Genomic DNA, 22,139 nt, shown 5'->3' on the forward strand with positions numbered 1-22,139 from the left:
CTTTTTTAAAATCATAACTTTGCACCAGGAAACAGTAGAGCCTCATCTTGTGCACTGTAGCTCACCCGTCCTAGTATTAAGTATAAGTAACACTGAAATGCTTTTGGCTTTGCAATTAGTAGCTCTTGCCTTCACTTAAAGACAACTTCATCGCAAAAAACTATGAGTTCAATTCCACACTTCTGAATGAGGAAAAGTGGTTGCACTGTTCACATGGACACTCCAAACAATACAACGCGGTAATATTGTCCTTGTTTCTTCACAGATCAAATGATGAAGTTTCTTAAAAAGACAGGTACAGTACACAAAATACAGTTCCAGGAACACGATCGCACCACACATTTCTAGCCACTACTTCTAATGCCTTTGTAATGAAAAGACTTCCAACACACGCAAACAAGAGCACTGCTGCTATGGAAGCTCATGAAAATCCTTTATCGGAACAGCTGCAGTAGGTCAGTATATAGCTTTCAAATACGATGAAAACCGGTACACAGGACACATTTCCCATGCATCACAGTAATTTAAAGATGCTGAAATTACGTGCATGCCATGCTGTTTGGTTCCCCTTCTCCAGTGTTACATGTAAGGTGGATGTCCCATTATTACTAAGGAACAGCGTTTGGTTGCATAAAGTTGACAATAACTGCTACGAAAAAATCATATCTCTCCCCTTTAAGTGAACTCATTTTGTTTTGCATCAAGATGTCAAGGAAATCAAAGTTATATGTAACGTGGAAGAGTTTTAAAACTACATTTTCCTTCTTCATGTTTTAATTTGTTTATGAAATTTCTTTTTGCAGAATTTTTGTATCTATATATATACCTGTACATTTTTTAAAAGTTATTAATGTATGTCATTCCAGTTTGCACCTTTTCTTATGCTGCTCTAGAGTTATCTTTTTAATTTACAGAAACAGAATAAGGATATATCATTTCATTTGTGCACCCTAGTTGTATCATGTAATTCTTTACAATGAAAAGACAATTAACAGTGAAAGACAACATATATCGAGGTAAATAATAGGTAACTGTTTTCAGCTCTCACCTGTTTACAGTTCTGACCTACCAGGCAACCACAAATATTTCAGGAACACTTTTTGAAGTATTCCTCGTGTTTGTAAACATTTCAGCAAAACCTCAAGTTGAGATTCAGTTGTCTATGTACCGCGCCAAGACTTTGACATTCGTTAAATTTGAAGTTTTTTGCGCTGGAGTTGTCTATAAGTGAAGGTAAGAACTACTGATTGCAATGCCAAATACTTTTCATTGTTATTTATACTTAATAATAGGGCAGAAGAGTTATCGTGTACAAGATGAGGTCTCTACTGTTCCACAGTGTGGAAAAAGTATGTTTTTCAACGTTTTTCATAAAAAATCTAACAATTGTATCCTACTTTCTACACATTGTATCATCTTAGTAGTCTGCATACTCGGGGCCTAAAAAAATTAGGTCTGTAGATCAATTCACCACTGAGTAGTAGGACTCTGAAAATAGGGAAACTCGTTCCTGACTAAAGACAGGGTACATGCACACCCTTGAGTCTTCAGATTGAATTTAACAAAAATAGTTAGAGTTAGGACTGACTAAATTCTGAAATGATCACCTTATCACCCTCTGTGAAACTACCGGTAACCGAAAGTTGTTTGGCACTTGCAGCTGTTTCTGGTGGTTCAAAACCATCAGCAGGATTACCAAGAAAATGGGTTCGTGCGGTGAATCGTGCCGTATTTGCACCTGTACCGGGAAAACTGGCTCATGGTGGGTTGAAACGTACTTGCATGGACACAGTTGTAATGGTAAATTACTTCCAAAATGTTAGAGAAAAACCCAAATGTTCGAGGTAAGGATCGTGTTAACAATTGTAAATGATTCCTTGGATGCTGATAAGTTGCGCAGTCATAATACACCTGTTACTAGGATTACGTGCGAACGAAGAAACAGAAAAGAAAGAAAGGAAAAAGGGGAAAAAAGGAGCGGAAGCGAGATTTGATCCAGAGTCTCCCATCTTACGAAAGTAAGCGCTTACTCGCTTGGCTACGGACTCTTGCTGCTAGGCACCACGCATTAGCATATAAAACTTGAAGCCAATTTTCTCGGAAACAGTTGAGAGTTGATCCTTCCTTTTTACGTATGTTGAAATCCTATCCGTGATCTGCACATCCTATCAATATGAATGAAATCGGTGAGGACAAGTACTTGCGGCCCCCGTATCAGTGCGGCTTGGAATCGAGCGACCGCGTGGTTGAAGCGGGCACACCAAGAGCCGAGTCATATGCCAGTGCTAGGGCGACGCCGCGTGCACCAGTGACGTCACAGCCGGCAGCTAGTGCAACAAGAGCGTACCAGCGACCCACTGACAGTCACACCACTTGAAAATGGTCTAGGTCGAAAGCTAGTGTAACTTAATTACTTGACGCTGCTGGAAACCTGAAAATTCAACGCCACCGCCGCTGGACTCTGCAATCTTACAGTGCAGCTTTTAATTACGCAAAATAAACTAACAGAAATGTTAACGGATATTGCAAACAGACAGACAGACAGAGTGCGTGGAAGGCGCTCACCGGAATGCCGAAGACGGCGTGCAGGTCGTGCACGATGACGTGTCGGTCCTCCATGAGGCGGCGCGAGTTGCGGATGGCGCAGGTGGAGATGGGCGGCCCGGGCCTGGGCCGCGGCAGCTGCAGCACGCGCCCGTTGTCGCAGTAGCGGCCGCACACCTCGTTCACCACCCGCACCACGGCGTGCATCAGCCGCAGCGGGTCGTACGCTGCAACACCGTAAACACGCAACGTGGCTCAGTCTGCAAAGGCAACTAGCTCTTCTTAGGGTCAGCTCTTGCTAGGTATTACTGACCTAATGGATAGTGCTACGCCGGCCGGAGTGGCCGTGCGGTTCTAGGCGCTACAAGTCTGGAGCCGAGCGACCACTACGGTCGCAGGTTCGAATCCTGCCTCAGGAATGGATGTGTGTGATGTCCTTAGGTTAGTTAGGTTTAATTAGTTCTAAGTTCTAGGCGACTGATAAGTCGCATAGTGCTCAAAGCCATTTGATAGTGCTACGTCCAATTACGAGGGACGTTCAATAAGAAACGCAACACTTTTTTTCCTGAAAGCAGGTTGATTTTATTCAAAATTCTAATACCCCATATTGTTTCCCACTCTTTTGGCTCCAAAACCCTATTTTTCAACAAAATCATCGTTCAAGACGACGGCCTTACGCCACCTTATTGGGAAGGTCTCTATACCTCTATACCACTCTTCTGAAGGTGTGAGATCCGACCTATAGGGTGGATGTGAAGGAAATATACAATGAACTTCTGTGAGCTCCTCTTGGGTGTGCAGACTTGTGTGAGGCGTTGCGTTGTCATGGAGTAGGAGACGTTCGATTGTAGTTTTGTGGCGACGAACACGCTGAGGTCGTTTCTTCAATTTCCTGAGGGTAGCACAGTGCGTTTCAGAGTTTATCGTTGCACCATGAGACAGGACATCAAACAGAATTCCAGAGTCCCAGAAGACAGTCGCCATGACTTTACCGGCTGATGGTGTGGCTTTGTACTTTTCCTTCGTAGGCGCGTGGCGCGGCGCGGCGCAACTCCGTGGATTGCCGTTTTGTTTCCGGTTCGATGTGATGAACCATTGTTACATCGCCTGAGACGATGTTCGGCAAAAAATTGTCACGATCAGTCTCTTAACGCGCGGACTCCGCACAGACGATCCCTCGTAGCTCTTTAAGATCTTCTGTTAGGCAACTACAGGGTGTTTCAAAAATGACCGGTATATTTGAAACGGCAATAAAAACTAAACGAGCAGCGATAGAAATACACCGTTTGTTGCAATATGCTTGGGACAACAGTACATTTTCAGGCGGACAAACTTTCGAAATTACAGTAGTTACAATTTTCAACAACAGATGGCGCTGCAAGTGATGTGAAAGATATAGAAGACAACGCAGTCTGTGGGTGCGCCATTCTGTACGTCGTCTTTCTGCTGTAAGCGTGTGCTGTTCACAACGTGCAAGTGTGCTGTAGACAACATGGTTTATTCCTTAGAACAGAGGATTTTTCTGGTGTTGGAATTCCACCGCCTAAAACACAGTGTTGTTGCAACAAGACGAGGTTTAATGTAACCAAAGGACCGAAAAGCGATACAATAAAGGATCTGTTTGAAAAATTTCAACGGACTGGGAACGTGACGGATGAACGTGCTGGAAAGGTAGGGCGACCGCGTACGGCAACCACAGAGGGCAACGCGCAGCTAGTGCAGCAGGTGATCCAACAGCGGCCTCGGGTTTCCGTTCGCCGTGTTGCAGCTGCGGTCCAAATGACACCAACGTCCACGTATCGTCTCATGCGCCAGAGTTTACACCTCTATCCATACAAAATTCAAACGCGGCAACCCCTCAGCGCCGTTGCCATTGCTGCACGAGAGACATTCGCTAACGATATAGTGCACAGGATTGATGACGGCGATATGCATGTGGGCAGCATTTGGTTTACTGACGAAGCTTATTTTTACCTGGACGGCTTCGTCAATAAACAGAACTGGCGCATATGGGGAACCGAAAAGCCCCATGTTGCAGTCCCATCGTCCCTGCATCCTCAAAAAGTACTGGTCTGGGCCGCCATTTCTTCCAAAGGAATCATTGGCCCATTTTTCAGATCCGAAACGATTACTGCATCACGCTATCTGGACATTCTTCTTGAATTTGTGGCGGTACAAACTGCCTTAGACGACACTGCGAACACCTCGTGGTTTATGCAAGATGGTGACCGGCCACATCGCACGGCCGACGTCTTTAATTTCCTGAATGAATATTTCGATGATCGTGTGATTGCTTTGGGCTATCCGAAACATACAGGAGGCGGCGTGGATTGGCCTCCCTATTCGCCAGACATGAACCCCTGTGACTTCTTTCTGTGGGGACACTTGAAAGACCAGGTGTACCGCCAGAATCCAGAAACAATTGAACAGCTGAAGCAGTACATCTCATCTGCATGTGAAGCCATTCCGCCAGACACGTTGTCAAAGGTTTCGGGTAATTTCATTCAGAGACTACGCCATATTATTGCTACGCATGGTGGATATGTGGAAAATATCGTACTATAGAGTTTCCCAGACCGCAGCGCCATCTGTTGTTGAAAATTGTAACTACTGTAATTTCGAAAGTTTGTCTGCCTAAAAATGTACTGTTGTCCCAAGCATATTGCAACAAACGGTGTATTTCTATCGCTGCTCGTTTAGTTTTTATTGCCGTTTCAAATATACCGGTCATTTTTGAAACACCCTGTAGGAACCCAGCAGTCACACACCTTGGAGTACCCCACCTAGTGGACGAATGTGCCAGCACTACCAACAGGAACGTCCAGTTGAGCAGCGAAATGTTTGATTGTGATCCGTCGATCAAATCGAATTAGGGTGTCCGCACGTTCCAACACTGTAGGTGTCTCAGCTGCGTGCGGCCGGTCGCCACGCAGGAGATCGGACAGTTGTCCACGAATTTGTTACTATGATGACAGATGCCTCGCCCAACAACTCACCGTGCTTTTGATCACTGTCAGGTCTCCACAGACATTCTGCAAGCGCCTATGAATATCTGCGATGCTCTGGTTTTCGGCGAAAAGAAACTCAATGACAGCTCTGCGCTTGGAACGCACCTTTGCTACACACGCAATTTTGAAGGCTACGTATTGCGCCGCCACTTAATGAAACTATAGGGGCTGAAACGGGAATATTCCACGATGCCTCATAACAAATACGCATTTTTCAACCAAAGCTGGCCGAGAAAATAATGCATCACTTATCGAACGCCCCTAGTACATAAAAAAGAAGGGAAGTGGTACATTATGAAGCACCAATCCGATATTTATCAAATTCTGTGGAGACGTTTATCAGATGACGGGTATTTGTGATGAAATTTTCATTCCTTTCGGTACTGACTTCAGTCATTAATTTCACTATATGGTGTGACCCCATGGGCACGAAAACGCTCCTGTGTTCGTAGCGGCATGGAAGGATATGGCCTCCGAATTTCATCTTGGGCAATTTCCTGCCAGTCCTAAAACCTATACTGTATTGGTTCATAAAGATTGCTTGTTGGAGACTGGTACGAAAGTAAACGTCTTTCCATCGCATCCCAGACATGCTCTATGGCTGACAGATCATGGGAAAACGCAGCCGTCAAGGTTGCGTACGGTCCTCAAGCCGTTTTTGACGTGAAATGCAGTATGTGGTGTTGCATTATTCTACTGGAATACACCATCTGACTCCCTGCTCGTGAAGGGTATGACAACATACAGTCTGGCATTCTGCCGCTCTTCAGCAATTATCAAAACATGAAACGAATTCACTTACTGCGAATATGCATCAGCGTCAGCTAGTCGTAACAAATAAAAATTTGTGCCGGACCGGGATTCGAACGCGGATTTCTCGCTTGCAATGAGCAGTCCTCTTGACCACTTCGGCTATCCGAGCAAGCCCCTAGTGCCGGTCAAACCTGCACATAACACGCAGTCACAATCCTATTGCTCGCCCATATACGTTAAACTAAGCGCAATGAAACTTTTTCTTTTTTTGTACTTCCGTATCGTCATTTTAGGCCCGCCACGCGTGATCATATCATGACAGTGTCTGTGTTGGTGCAGTACCTGCATTTATTACAACACAATCTCCTCAGACATGCTTGCTTGTCTGAACGGCACTGTACTGTAATAAACGCAGTTGCTTCATCAATACAGACACTGTCACGATTAATGACAGTAACCAAATCAGTCCTGTTGTCATACCCATTTGCTCCCGACATGATACCCAGAGTTGGAGACGTATGGGTCTCGACAATCGCGGTTTCCTGTAGCCTTTCGCCTGGCCGTCCACGAACACGTTGGGGATTTGAACTGTGGTCCTCCCGAATGCGAGTCCAGCGTGCTATCCACTGCGCCACATAGCTGGGTAGTCCTCACGCGACCACTCATTCTACAGTAAACGCACTGCAGGCAATTACGTGATCTGTCGTTATGATGCACCACTGTTTCCTCTTACAAATGATTCGACCCTTCTAAAGGTCTTAAAGACGAAGATAAGCTACACGTGCACGTCACCTGGGCACGTTATGTTACGATATTCACATGTAGAGTTCCAGTAACGTTAGACATACTTCTAGGAATAGTTTTTTTCTGACTGAAAATAAGCCCACACAAGCATGAATATATAGAATAATTTAAAGAGAACGATAATATTACAACAACTGCCTACGTTTCTAATACTTGCCCCCCCCCCCCCTTCCCTCCTTACTGCTGATATGCAACTAAATACAGATGAAATTTCACCTTTCTCGCATTACACCTAATGCCACATACTTCATTCATTCCACATCGTTCTGCACAAACGATACGGGACATTCCTATACATGATGCTTATATGCAGAATGAAGCGATGAATGAAAACTTTACTAAGGCCAGGATTCGAACCCAACTTTGGTACAAGTTCATTCGTCGCTTAATTCTGCATATATACATCACACATGTTTGAGACTTGGAAAGATCTCTAGAACCACACAGGTTCATTCCCATACATTTTTCTACGCTTACACATACTTTACAGCAATATCAAGAGATCTCTGAAACCTCCATCAAGAGCGAAGTTACCAGAACAGAATTAATAACGTATAACAACGAAATTATCACACTTTTGGCATTCTTATGTTACGCCAATACGTAAATCGTCTTACCTTTTGTTTGTGTCCAGCACAATCCTAAACGGCCTCAATGTAACACATAAAACAGTCACAGAAATATGGAAACGAGCATTTGCATGATGACGAAGAATTCCTTTTTTGCACACTTCTAACGTCCGAATATCGATTTAATGACATAACATTCTTAAAAATATACTTTTCCACGAGGTGGAAAAGAACGTTGAATTAACTGTATACATGGGTAAGGTTAAAAACAACACACATTAATCTAAGGAATCACTTTCCCTCAGCAAATACTAAGCAACTTTCCAAAATGTGAGTCAATGTTATATGGAGAAGATTAAAGAATAGCTATTGTAAATGGAAGGAGAAACTAGCTACTTTCCATGTGAATATGGTTCACATTCCCCGTAGTTCGACCGCTTCCGTACACATACACGTTGGTCTCCAAGTCTCTTGCGGAACAAGCTTTTTTTTTAAACTTCCTGGCAGATTAAAACTGTGTGCCCGACCGAGACTCGCACTCGGGACCTTTGCCTTTCGCGGGCAAGTGCTCTACCAACTGAGCTACCGAAGCACGACTCACGCCCGGTACTCACAGGCAAAGGTCCCGAGTTCGAGTCTCGGTCGGGCACACAGTTTTAATCTGCCAGGAAGTTTCATATCAGCGCACACTCCGCTGCAGAGTGAAAATCTCATTCTGGAAGCTTTTTTTTATTTACGAAAGATACATTAAGTTGACAGAAAAAATTTAATCCAACACTGTTCTTTCGCATATTTCATACGAAATTAAATACGAAGGGATTTAAAAAGTAGATCACACATTATTTTGGCAGGCCAAATTATTTTTACAGAATGCTGCACTACACTTCAGAGTGACACAGATAGATGACACTATTTCTCAACTCTGTAAACAACGGTCGGCACGTTCTACCAATCGGTCCATTCCTCGACGAAAGAAATTCACTCCTTTGTCATGGAGCCATTCCATAACCGCTGGCCGGCCGAAGTGACCGAGCGGTTCTACGCGCTTCAGTCTGGAACCGTGCGACCGCTACGGTCGCAGGTTCGAATCCTGCCTCGGGCATGGATGTGTGTGATGTCCTTAGGTTAGTTAGGTTTACGTAGTTCTAAGTTCTAGGGGCCTGATGACCTCAGAAGTTAAGTCCCATAGTGCTCAGATCCATTTGAACCATTTTTGAGAACCGCTGTCTAAACGTCCCCATCATGCGAAAATCTACGATCGCAGAGAATCAGTTCCTCGACTGTCAGCACATTCACGCCTGTGATCCACGTCGATGCTCTTCTTTCCCGATCAGCATCACCCACCTCTGTGCAGCCTTGGTCAAATTCTCGGCATCACTGAACCACGGTTGTATTCAACTTTGAACAACGTTTCCAGTTCCTTCTCCATTACATTCCCACACTGTGACGAACCTGTTATCAAAACCGCAGCAGAACTGTGTCTACAAAAAAAAAAAAGAGTCTTCTGACAATGCGCGATTCTCGTTGCGAATTGGTCTTAGCGTCGGAAAACATGTATAACTTACTTTTTAAAGTCCCTCCAGACATTTTTGTGTTTCTTCATTAGAATCGACGAAAATGAACATCATTTGTAGCATCTCCAGCCATTCTAGAAGCCTAAAAAATCGAAAACTGAAATAGTCTTTCAACATAGGACTTCCAGAGTCGTTGTCCCTTCTATTGGTAAAACTTCCCCATACATACTGGGTGGACCATTTTAATCCATAACGGGGAATAACTTGGGCGAGAGAGGAGATCAGCAAAATGTTTTAGATACAAGTGGTAGGTAGTAAAGGCGGACATGCATTGCTACAAATGGACGTGACTTTCAAAGTGATTTAAAGGTGATTTGGAGGTTAAAGAGATTTCTTTAACAGGAAGTCTAATATTTGATTTAAGATTTGGAAAGAGATTTCACGTACAAAATGATACATTGTTCAAGGACATGACAAAGTCCAATGAAGACCAAGTAAGTCAATACGCTTTTAGTTCTAGTAGGGATTAAGTCGTAATGGAGGAAGGATACAGCTACACACAATGTTAGATACAAATTGGAAGGAGCATCCCTAGAAATGAGAAGTGAGAGGACTCACTCAACGACTTACATATGGATGATCTACGTTTTATTTGTGTTTCTTGTCTTGAAAAAGTCAAAATGGCATATATTCGTCGTGATGTATTTATTTTTGCCAATAAACACGTTAATTAAAACGTAAAAGTTCGAACCTCTCATAGCTCTTTTCACATACGGCGTCATAAATATGGGTTTCCATTCGAAAGCCCTTCGATAATAACCTTTAAGATCATGGTTATTGGTAATGATACGTGACTTCTTATGTCCATTCCAGTTTATATCTAGCATTGCATTTTGACGTATTCCCCCTCTATTCCAAGTTTATCCCTACTGGAACTAAAAACATATTTATTTATTTGACCTCCATTGAACCTTGCCATAACCTTGAATAATGTATCATTTTATTCGTAAAATTTGCCACTCTTTTCAAATCTTAAATCAAGTATTTGGTTTCCCATTAACATAAGTCATTTTAACTTCCAAATCACCTCGAAAATTAAGTTCAAGGCAAAGGACATTAGTATCAATGCGTGACCCTCTGTCATCTACTACTTTTATCTAACACATTTTGCTGTGTCTCATCTCTATTTCGAGTTATTCACCTTTATGGATTAAAATAGTCCGCATTGTATTTTGGGGGACGCAGCTAAGACAGCCCACCCCAAATATGGTTCAAATGGCTCTGAGCACTATGGGACTTAACATCTGAGGTCATCAGTCCCCTAGAACTTAGAACTACTTAAACCTAACTAACCTAAGGACATCACACACATCCATGCCCGAGGCAGGATTCGAACCAGCGGCCGTAGCAGTCTCGCAGTTCCGGACTGAAGCACCTAGAACCGCACGGTCACCGCGGCCGGCCACCCCAAATATATCCAGAATGAATGGATATATCGAGATGCGGGTTTTGCCATGTTACAGCGGATGATATGGAGAATTTCCTGACGTTTTCGAGTAATTTTTATCGTTTATAGTCGGAAAATTACGCCACCGACGTTTGTGGAACCTCTTCTCCTGACGGCGGGACAGTGGTTTGCGGTGCTGTTATCTTGATACTATTTGATTAAGTCCCGTACATGTTATGTGTCGAAGTTATCTCCGATGCTTCTTTCAAATGCTACAGAAAAAAGCATATAGTTCCACTGCAAAAATACAAAGTCTGTGTTGTAATAAAACGGCTATAAGCAATAAAAATTATTACTGAACGCCAGGAAATTCGCCATATTGTCCGTTATAGCTTGGCGAAAACAGCATCTAGATATACCTATTCATTCTGGATATATTGTGGGCGGCCTGTCCTACGCTACCGCACACTATAATTATTGTTTCATTGCGTTGAGTATGCGCGCTACACAGGCAAATAAGAATTCTCTGGGGTAGCTGCTCAGATGTTAATCGTGTGAGACTGCTTATTGTGCACCCTCAGTTGCAAATCGTCGTCCCAGCAGTCAGCAGGACGATTTACTTGCTCTGGTGAAAAAGTTACGGGCATGGATGTGTGTCATGTCCTTAGGTTAGTTAGGTTTAAGTAGTTGTAAGTTCTAGGGCACTGATGACCTCAGATGTTAAGTCCCATAGTGCTCAGAGCCATTTGAACCACTTTTGAAAAAGTTATCAGCTCTCACTAGGAACGGCTTAGAGCAGTGAAAGGAGTTCAAATGGCTCTGAGCAATATGGGACTTAACATCTGACGTCATCAGTCCCCTAGAACTTAGAACGACTTAAACCTAACTAACCTACGGACATCACACACGTCCATGCCCGAGGCAGGACCGTAGCGGTCGTGCGGTTCCAGACTGAAGCGCCTAGAACCTCTCGGCCACCCCGGCCGGCTAGTGAAAGGAGTGTTAACTGTGCGTATCTACAGTTCCAGTGCTGACAACCGAAACTCAGCTTCGAGACAGTATTCGAAAACGAAACTAGGTCAGCAGACAGTAGATCGAAAGAGGTTCGATGGAGAAATAATTGTGTATTTATAGAGAGACGGACAGCACAGTTGGATGTATTTACGGAACACTTCGATATCCACGGAAGCGTGACAGCAAACAGCCAGCGCAGTCGATACGTTAGCGTGCGCGGTCGGCAACAATTCCCACGAGGATATCAAAGCGCTTCTCGGAAACCAGAGAATTTTCTACGATGAACATCCATAAGAAAAGAGCTTTCCTGCGAGACGATGACAAGTAACAAAACCTGACCAGAAAATATTTCCGAATGGCAGACACCATCACAGCTAATAGAAAATGCAATAACAGCTACAATGATTTCAGCAAAACGACTGGGACCAACTGAAGCATGTGCATTATGGATTTTTCATGTTTCAGGTTTATTTAAGACCCGTAATCGTTTCAGTTTAAAACACAACTACACCTGTGTCAGCATCGTAGTAGCGTTACTTTCGTCGCTTTTTAGGGATCTTTTTCCACGTATCTCTTTAATGGAATAATAGTCAGGCCACACCTCCGGCGTCCAGCAATGTCGAACCACATGAGATGGAACAGCAGTTTAAGGATGTATCCTGAGCTCTTGTACCAGAGCCTAGCCTTTCCTGCCTTTGAACACAGGTTTCATACACTAAAACAAGAAAAAAGCTAGTAAACGTGGGTTATAAAATGCATACCTTCGATACTGTGAAAAATATCTCTTCTACTGTAAGCTCTTTGCTTTTCATATTTTGGGAGCAGGTAGAGTGGACCAAAACAAGAAAAAATGCCTAGTGAACATTGGTTCCAAAATGCACACCTGAAAACTATCATCACTTGTTCATCTTCATTATTGTGAAACACATCCCTTGTTTTGCTCTTAATTCTTACGGCAAGCATTTTGAAACCTAAATTTATTAGACATTTTTTTCTCGTTTCGGTCCACATTAGCTCCTCCCAAAAAATGGGAAGCAAAGAGGTTGCAGTAGAAGACATGTGCTTCACAAAATCGAAAATGAACAATTGCTCATAACTAGCATTTTTTCTTGTTTTGGTGTAAGGAAGCTGTCCCTAAAGTCCGTAAAGTGAATTCAGGTACACTCTATAAACGTGCAGTCACCCGTGTTCACTGCAGTTTCAGTAAACTAGATCAATCACGGACAACTGACCAACTTACTTTCGACGAATGGGATGGTCTCGCTCATGATGATGTCTTCATAACAGTAGGAGCACTCATTTAGAGAATTTATATCACTTCAGAAACTAAAAGAAAATAAAGAAATAAATAAATACGCAACTAAATCCGAACAGCAACTTAACTCCAAATACATCATCACTGCGGTGTCGCCATTGACCTGTATTGAACACGACATATTTTCAGTTACAGAAAGAATTTAACTGCCACGACATGTGCTTGTAGCTACAACACATTTGGCTCTCAGCCAGCTTCCAATATTGTCCTATGCCAGCTTCATATCCAGTGGGAAATGATAAAGAACGAAACAGATTTAGCTAACAGATATTCGTACTTGTCGTTCCGATTATTTAAGTCATTAAAATTGCCTACAGTATTGTCAGAGTCACGTAATGTAAGTATTAACATTCATAAATGAAAATGATGAATCTTAACGGTTATGAGTGGTAGAATAAGGGCGACAAGTGAAAACAGTTCCTTTCATTAATAGTTTTGTAAAAATCTGTTGCTTGTCTACTGCAAAGAACGTCCGAACCGCTGCCCAGCTTCATGTTCCGGCGAATGCAGTACCAAATGGTTCAAATGGCTCTAAGTACTATGGGACTTAACATCTGAGGTCATCAGTCCCCTGGACTTAGAACTACTTAAACCTAACTAACCTAAGGACATCCCACACATCCGAGCCCGAGGCAGGATTCGAACCTGTGACCGTAGCAGCCACGTGGTTCCGGATTAAAGTGCCTAGAACCACTCGGCCACAGCGGCCAGCAATGCAGTACCCGGGAGACTTGTAAATGAGGTGGAGGCGCGAAACAATGATCTAAAGCGAGAGGCATGGCACCCACAACTAGCCGTTGTTTTCTCCAGGATAAAGACAAATATCACTCAGCCTTGCATTACACTGAGGTGACAAAAGTCGCGGGATAGCGAATGGATATATGCAGATGGCGATAGTATCGCGTCCACAAGGTATAAAAGCCTACTGCATTGGAGAAGCTGTTATTTGTACTCATGTTGATTCATGTGAAAAGGTTTCCGAGGTGATTATGGCCGCAGGACGGGAATTAGCAGACTTTTAATGGTAATTGGTACTATAGTGCTCAGAGCCATTTGAACCATCTGAACCTGCTCGTTTCATTCGCAGCAATTTAAACTATACTCTTAGTTTCTCCCGCCTAACCACACATTTGGAAATTGCAACATATTCAGAAGAAACAGGCACATACTTGTGACAAGCAAGAATACAAATGTTGCTGCTGCTGCTGCTGCTGCTCTTTACACTCGCAGAAATTTAATCTTTCGTATTTCAAACAAACTGAAGTCACACAGCCGAACAAATTTCCTCCGAAAGAGAGCGCTCTTAAATGTAAATAACATAGCACATTGCAGAACACGCTTAAATTACGTTAATAAGAGAGTCCCAGAATCTTTCAAAAACGCGAAGATAGAAAAAAAAGTTAGATTATAGTAGGATGCGAACGTTCTTCTTTCGACTCTGTAGCTCTACGTCTCTAACCACAGCATCATTGTGAACGCATACAACTTTCAACAACAGTGTCTTTCATCTTAGGGTTCCTGAACTCTTTTACCACCTATGTGTCACTAAATGACATTTGATTATTACAAATCGTACCAAGAGTAAAGAGTTTGTGATAAATCTTCAGTGCATCATTTTCTTCAAACACCATACTGTCATAACACAAGTTATTATACGAAATCAGCGAAATACTACCAAATCCAATATGGCATCTGCAAACGGCACGTGACTAATTTGTTAGACAAATCTAGAATCCAAGCTAAACAAGTTCCATCAGCAGTCAAGTGCCACCAAGTAAATAAATTTTTAAAAAAAGTCCCTAATGTACACAGCACAAGTATACTGACCGAGCCCTGGAGCAAACCATGCGTTTCGATTCCAGAAGAGATTATTTCATCCAGGCAGTTTGAAAGTCGAAACTGTCCCCTACATCTTCCACAATTTTAATATGCGGAATGTCCACGCCCAGCCGGCCTGAGTGGCCGTGCGATTCTAGGCGCTACAGTCTGGAGCCGAGCGACCGCTACGATCGCAGGTTCGAATTCTGCCTCGGGCATGGATGTGTGTGATGTCCTTAGGTTAGTTAGGTTTAATTAGTTCTAAGTTCTAGGCGACTGATGACCTCAGAAGTTAAGTCGCATAGTGCTCAGAGCCATTTGAACCATTTTTGTCCACGCCCGCTGGGATCCACGACTACTCACACCGATTCAAAACGCCCGCCCAACGGAGGCAGTAGCGGAAATAGTGGAGTTGTGTCACATCAACCCAAGTAACTTCTTCAGCCACCTAACCACCGTGGACGAGTGCTATATGAATCATTATAAACCCGAAACAAGGGAGGAGAGCAAGCAGCGAACTCACGACTATCTAAAAGGGCGAAGATCCAACCATCACCCGGTATCCTCCTGACATGACAACCACTGACATCTTTCCCTTTCGTCAGATGAGGAAATAGTCACGTGGCACGCATTTCCACAATGATTTTCGAAGTGGTATGTTTCCTGAACAGCCAAAACGCAAACTTCTACAAGCAACGACTTCAGCAAGCCATCGTCGTTGGGGAAAATGCGTCTCGTTGAAAGGTGAACATGTATGGAACGACTAACACCTTCAACACGCATCATGGTTTTTTTTTCGAGATGATAATAAAACTTGATGACAATCCCTGGTATTGTCTGTATTACTACACGGCTAACGCAGTTCATGGTTCTTGGCTGACGGTCCCAGCTGTACGTTATTTTTATCTAACGGCTTCAGAGGCAAGAATAATTTGCTTCTCAGTATTTCATATAATTACAGGAGGAATTTAAAATGTTATTATAATCTAGTCATTAAGAGGTATAATATTACATTAAAAGGCTTAACACAATAAGCCAAGTTTTACAGTCAGACACTGTATATGTGTCTCTCTCTCTCTCTCTCTCTCTCCCCCCCCCCCCCCCCCCGCCCCCCGGACAAACAAAATGATGAAACGATAACGTACACTTTTGCTGTTCACACACGATTAGTGAAACTGTCGCGTCAGGTATTACTGTTAATTATGTACTTACTATTAATCCAATTCGCAGCACAAAATGGTTCAAATGACTCTGAGCACTATGGGATTCAACTTCTGAGGTCATTAGTCCCCTAGAATTTAGAACTAGTTAAACCTAACTAACCTAAGGACATCACACACATCCATGCTCGAGGCAGGATTCGAACCTGCGACCGTAGCGGTCTCGCGGTTCCAGACTGCAGCGCCTAGAACCGCATGGCCACTTCGGCCGGCTATTCGTAGCACATTCCGCAGACAGTATCCACATATACTACTGGATGTACCAGCAAAATTACATAATTGCACGGCACATAGTTAGGAGGTCTGACGTCACGAACACTGAAACACATGAAAAACTAGCGCAAATTAGCCAGGCTATACTCGTCGTGTGTTTGATAATGAGAGCCCAACAAGTTTTAAACACACTTGCTTATGTGTTTAACGTTAAATATTTAATACATTAACTGATTTGTGAAGTAATCAGACGTCTGAAGTTGTTTTATACATGGGAGTTTGATTCTCTTAATACTCGGGGGTTTACTTGTTAGAGAATAAAGTGTTGTCTTTATTTGATAGCCTGCGCAGTAGCACGAACTGATGTAGCAATTGTAAACACCAGATTTCGTACAAACGCGAAATCCCCTGGTGCGGACGAGAGTAATACTCAACAAGCTGCCGTGTTCACCGTGCGGCCTGCATAGGTAGGCGCCACGCAAGGATTGGCTTTGTGGAGGCAGCGTTCTCCTGATTGGAGGACAGGGAGAATGGAGCGCTAATAGGCGACCGGTAAACAACGGAGCTCTAACTGTTTGCCGCACAGTTGTTTACAGGCAATTCCCTTTAGGCTAAAAGGAAATCTCGCAAAGATTTTATAAAGGCAGGTTCTGTCTTCGTACCTATTATCGCCTTGACAGAGGTACGCTGTGTTAAACGTTGTGAAAGTGTTTCGAACTATTGCACAAATAAAATACTACTAATGAGAGAAATTAAAATACCATAAACGTCACTTTTAGCTTGAGTCCCGTTAATCAAAAAGCACGCATCTCCATCAGTAGCTCCGTTCAGCAATTAATAGGACGTTGCGGAATGAGAACGCAGATATAAGCTGCCCTAATTCGGTATGGAAAGAAATAACAAGATTTTCTAATGGACATTCATATTTTAGTCGTCACCGATGAAATGAAAAACTAACACCTCGGTCTTTAAAGAATTTGATTTAAACGTAAGAGGAATGCAGTTGTAGCAAACAAGCGATCTGTTCCACACTACACTGAAGTGACGCCCGGAAGCGAATTTCCAACAATAAGAGGACTTTCTAGAATGAGTTTTCACTTTGCAGCGGAGTTAGTGCATGACTGAAACTTACTGGCAGATGAAAACTGTGTGCCAGACCGGTATTCGAGCCGCGGACCTTTGCCTTTCGCAGGTAGTTGCTCTACCGACTGAGCTGTCCACGTACGACTCGCGACACTCCCCCCCCCCCCCCACCCCACCCTCCCCCCACCCCCGCCCCAACTGCTTCAGTTCCACAATTACCTCTTCTCGTACCTTCCAGCGAACAGTTTTAATTTGCCGGAAAGTTTCTATACAAGGAGCACTCAAAGCGGACAACATATTTTAGTATTAAATGCGCTACAGTATATGATCTGTGAAATAGAGGTACATCAATACGTGCTTTCATTCACGTCAAATTGCTCCCATTGAATAACTACACAGAGAGGAAGGAATATATCAATGAGACTCAATGAAGACTAGATGATATTCTGAGATTTAATAACAAGACTGAAAACGCGTGAACCAGCAGGTGATTTCGTAGTATGTTGACAGAAACTGTTTACGAATATACACTGACTGGCCTAAAATTTAAGCAACGACAGTTAAAAACTTCAAAAAGTGAGACTTGGGAGTAAATGATGAAAGGATGACTTGGGTTTATCGTGCCATCGACGACGAGGGCGTTAGAGATGGGAACGGAAATGACCCGTCCCCCATTTGCCTTAAGCTATTTAGGGAAACCATGGAAAAACTGTATCTACATGAAAAGACGCAAATTTGAACCTCCGCCCTCCCGAATGCGCGTCCAGTACACTAGCCGCTGTGCCACTTTGCTCGGTGGGAAATAAAACAAAGAGCATAATGTGCAAGGTAAAACACTGGCTGGATTCGTATTAGGTACATTCCAATTTCAAAAACTTTCCCGGTCGTAACAACTGACTCACCTTATCTAACTCTATGTGAAGTACACGCCGCATTGTACTGTATGTGCCGGCCGCGGTGGTCTCGCGGTTCTAGGCGCGCAGTTCGGAACCGCGCGACGGCTACGGTCGCAGGTTCGAATCCTGCCTCGGGCATGGATGTGTGTGATGTCCTTAGGTTAGTTAGGTTTAAGTAGTTCTCAGCTCTAGGGGACTGATGACCACAGCTGTTAAGTCCCATAGTGCTCAGAGCCATTTGAACCATTTGTACTGTATGTGTCAAGTTATAACTGTGTGCTGAACCAGGATTGGAAAGCGCAGGAATCTTTGACTTGATTCGTAACGTCTGCTTATGTGACGTTATTGTAGCGCACTGCCTGCAAAAGGTAGTGGCCCAGGTTCGAATTTTGGTCCCACACGCAATTTCGACTCGTCATATACACTACCGGACATTAAAATTTTAGCAGCAAGGAGGATAGAAAAAAACGACACTTCGCTTATTGTGCATATGCAGTGTAATAGAATGAATGCAGAATTAGATATCTACTTAGTTTGTGGAAATTCAATACAGTGAGCTGTCACGCCTGGAGCATCAGTGGATCAGACCCGACAGAGCATCGAGTCGAAATGAGGTTGTATGACGCCCATGAGCACGTCATTTCATGCTGCTCCCTGTGTGCCAGAGTTCATGAACCGTAGTGAACGTCGAGTGGTGGCGCGCCAATCTCACGGCACACCGTATTAACAAGCTGGAAACACGATGCCTGTTGTCCAAATCACCAGCAATGCGAAACAGGGCTGCTCATACTGTGTAAACAATGCACTCTGTATCATCGCTGCAGGTGGCGCGCCCCTATAAGAATGTGAATGCAGTCTATTAATGTTCGTTCTCCTCGGAACCTCCACACACGGGCTCCAAGTAAGTGCATCGTGATGATGTACACAGAACCGCGATTTGTATCAAAAGAAGATGACATTCCTGAGTTCAGGGTTGTCGCAGATCACACTTAGGGATACGGAAAATGTATCGATGTTTCTTGGTAAGGAGTACTTTCATCTCGACACCGATATTTTCTTACTCAGTACTTTCACCTGTACTGCTACTCACACACCTAGCAATATACAAGAAGCAGTAAAAAATTGGCTAAAAAAACAAATAGAACGCAGATTTGAACAAAGCGAGGTGATCGTTTGGTTGCAATGTTCCGCGTGCTTGACCCAAGAATCAAAATTATACGTTTTCAGGGTACCATAGTTTGTGATATGGCAATATCTACAATAATGCACTTTATCAGGAAGTAATCTTGCTGCTAGCGCTGGCATCAGCGACAACGAACCAGGTAGTGACTCTTTTCTGGTAACGGGATTTGACTTTTGGAATCATCACGATACATTAACAAGCAGCAAATAAAGGAAAATGAAGTTGGAGCAATCGCCTCTTTCGAACCTGCTTTGTCTGACCAAGAAGATGGACTGAGCCTTTATTTGGCAATACCTGCGTCACCACTGCAGGTTCACTCTTTAGACTAGCAATGGGAGGACTTGAAACTTCTCACCCCACCCCCTCCCATTATATAAGCTAACAAAAGAGTACTTGACAATTCCAGCGACATCAGTGCCCCCCGAGTGTTTGTTTTCAAGGCAGGCACCACGTTATTAGAATCAGGTAACAGATATTCAGTGAAACGACTGGATAAAATACTGTTTTTTAATAACTATGTGGCGGAAGAATGATAAGTTTACGTAAGATTTAATCTATTTGCTTTAAGGTGCTATTCAACCGTTTTTTTTTTTATAATCTGTTCCGCAGTTTCACATTTCAGGTTCCAAATTTTTTTTTAATTGTTATATCTGCGCTGAAAATAAAAACACTGCTCGATTTTTCGCTTGTATTGTTCTGTTTAACAGTTGTGAAAATCGACTATCTTTCTCTTTTACAGGCATGTTTTGGAAACCGAGATAAGGATACTGGAGCTGATACAGAGTATCTACTGTAATCACGTTACGAAATGTATACCTCAAGTTACCGATACTTTTCTTATGCTACTACTCTTGAGTAAAATATCGATACTTTTTGATCGATATCGTGTCCCTCGGCTGCCACCATCAGTTCGCCACTCTCTCTTAACGCGTCGAGGGAAGCCGCCGTAAAGTCGCCGTGCTGACAGTCCGCGACCGCCCACGCCACTATACCGGTGGATACCCTACAATCTTGCGCGTCCCACCAAACAATACATCTACCCTCTCGGGCCCTAATCACTTGGGGCCGTTGAGACTGTAACGATAGAATCAAGTGGGGTTGCCAGAAAAAAAAGGAAATACACTCCTGGAAATTGAAATAAGAACACCGTGAATTCATTGTCCCAGGAAGGGGAAACTTTATTGACACATTCCTCGGGTCAGATACATCACATGATCACACTGACAGAACCACAGGCACATAGACACAGGCAACAGAGCATGCACAATGTCGGCACTAGTACAGTGTATATCCACCTTTCGCAGCAATGCAGGCTGCTATTCTCCCATGGACACGGTCGTAGAGATGCTGGATGTAGTCCTGTGGAACGGCTTGCCATGCCATTTCCACCTGGCGCCTCAGTTGGACCAGCGTTCGTGCTGGACGTGCAGACCGCGTGAGACGACGCTTCATCCAGTCCCAAACATGCTCAATGGGGGACAGATCCGGAGATCTTGCTGACCAGGGTAGTTGACTTACACCTACTAGAGCACGTTGGGTGGCACGGGATACATGCGGACGTGCATTGTCCTGTTGGAACAGCAAGTTCCCTTGCCGGTCTAGGAATGGTAGAACGATGGGTTCGATGACGGTTTGGATGTACCGTGCACTATTCAGTGTCCCCTCGACGATCACCAGTGGTGTACGGCCAGTGTAGGAGATCGCTCCCCACACCATGATGCCGGGTGTTGGCCCTGTGTGCCTCGGTCGTATGCAGTCGTGATTGTGGCGCTCACCTGCACGGCGCCAAACGCGCATACGACCATCATTGGCACCAAGGCAGAAGCGACTCCCATCGCTGAAGACGACACGTCTCCATTCGTCCCTCCATTCACGCCTGTCGCGACACCACTGGAGGCGGGCTGCACGATGTTGGGGCGTGAGCGGAAGACGGCCTAACGGTGTGCGGGACCGTAGCCCAGCTTCATGGAGACGGTTGCGAATGGTCCTCGCCGATACCCCAGCAGCAACAGTGTCCCTAATTTGCTGGGAAGTGGCGGTGCGGTCCCCTACGGCACTGCGTAGGATCCTACGGTCTTGGCGTGCATCCGTGCGTCGCTACGGTCCGGTCCCAGGTCGACGGGCACGTGCACCTTCCGCCGACCACTGGCGACAACATCGATGTACTGTGGAGACCTCACGCCCCACGTGTTGAGCAATTCGGCGGTACGTCCACCCGGCCTCCCACATGCCCACTATACGCCCTCGCTCAAAGTCCGTCAACTGCACATACGGTTCACGTCCACGCTGTCGCGGCATGCTACCAGTGTTAAAGACTGCGATGGAGCTCCGTATGCCACGGCAAACTGGCTGACACTGACGGCGGCGGTGCACAAATGCTGCGCAGCTAGCGCCATTCGACGGCCAACACCGCGGTTCCTGGTGTGCCCGCTGTGCCGTGCGTGTGATCATTGCTTGTACAGCCCTCTCGCAGTGTCCGGAGCAAGTATGGTGGGTCTGACACACCGGTGTCAATGTGTTCTTTTTTCCATTTCCAGGAGTGTATCATATAAGTACGAATATTAGCTGTAAGCCTTGTGCAGCTTAGGTAGAGTCGTACAGTGCAAGCCGCTTTCGTCAGTCCATTAAGAGCTCACACGCATTGGGAAACTACTGATTTCACACTCACTGATTGCGAATTGGAGGTAAAAAGCGACGCAGTCACGTACCACCTGAAAGCAAACAGCCCCAAACGCCGTATATAGAAGCCCTCAAACTT

General features: G+C 44.3%; 1 protein-coding gene across 1 annotated transcript in view; it reads right to left on the bottom strand.

Annotated features, from left to right (window-relative positions):
• Positions 1 to 22,139, bottom strand: part of LOC124614112 (protein piccolo-like) — a 1,087,733-nt gene that overhangs the window by 714,698 nt on the left and 350,896 nt on the right. The window contains 1 exon segment of the mRNA XM_047142918.1: positions 2,566 to 2,771. Coding sequence (XP_046998874.1) covers positions 2,566 to 2,771 — 206 coding nt within the window.

This window comes from Schistocerca americana, chromosome 1 (assembly GCF_021461395.2).
Source record: "Schistocerca americana isolate TAMUIC-IGC-003095 chromosome 1, iqSchAmer2.1, whole genome shotgun sequence".
Taxonomy (NCBI): domain Eukaryota; kingdom Metazoa; phylum Arthropoda; class Insecta; order Orthoptera; family Acrididae; genus Schistocerca; species Schistocerca americana.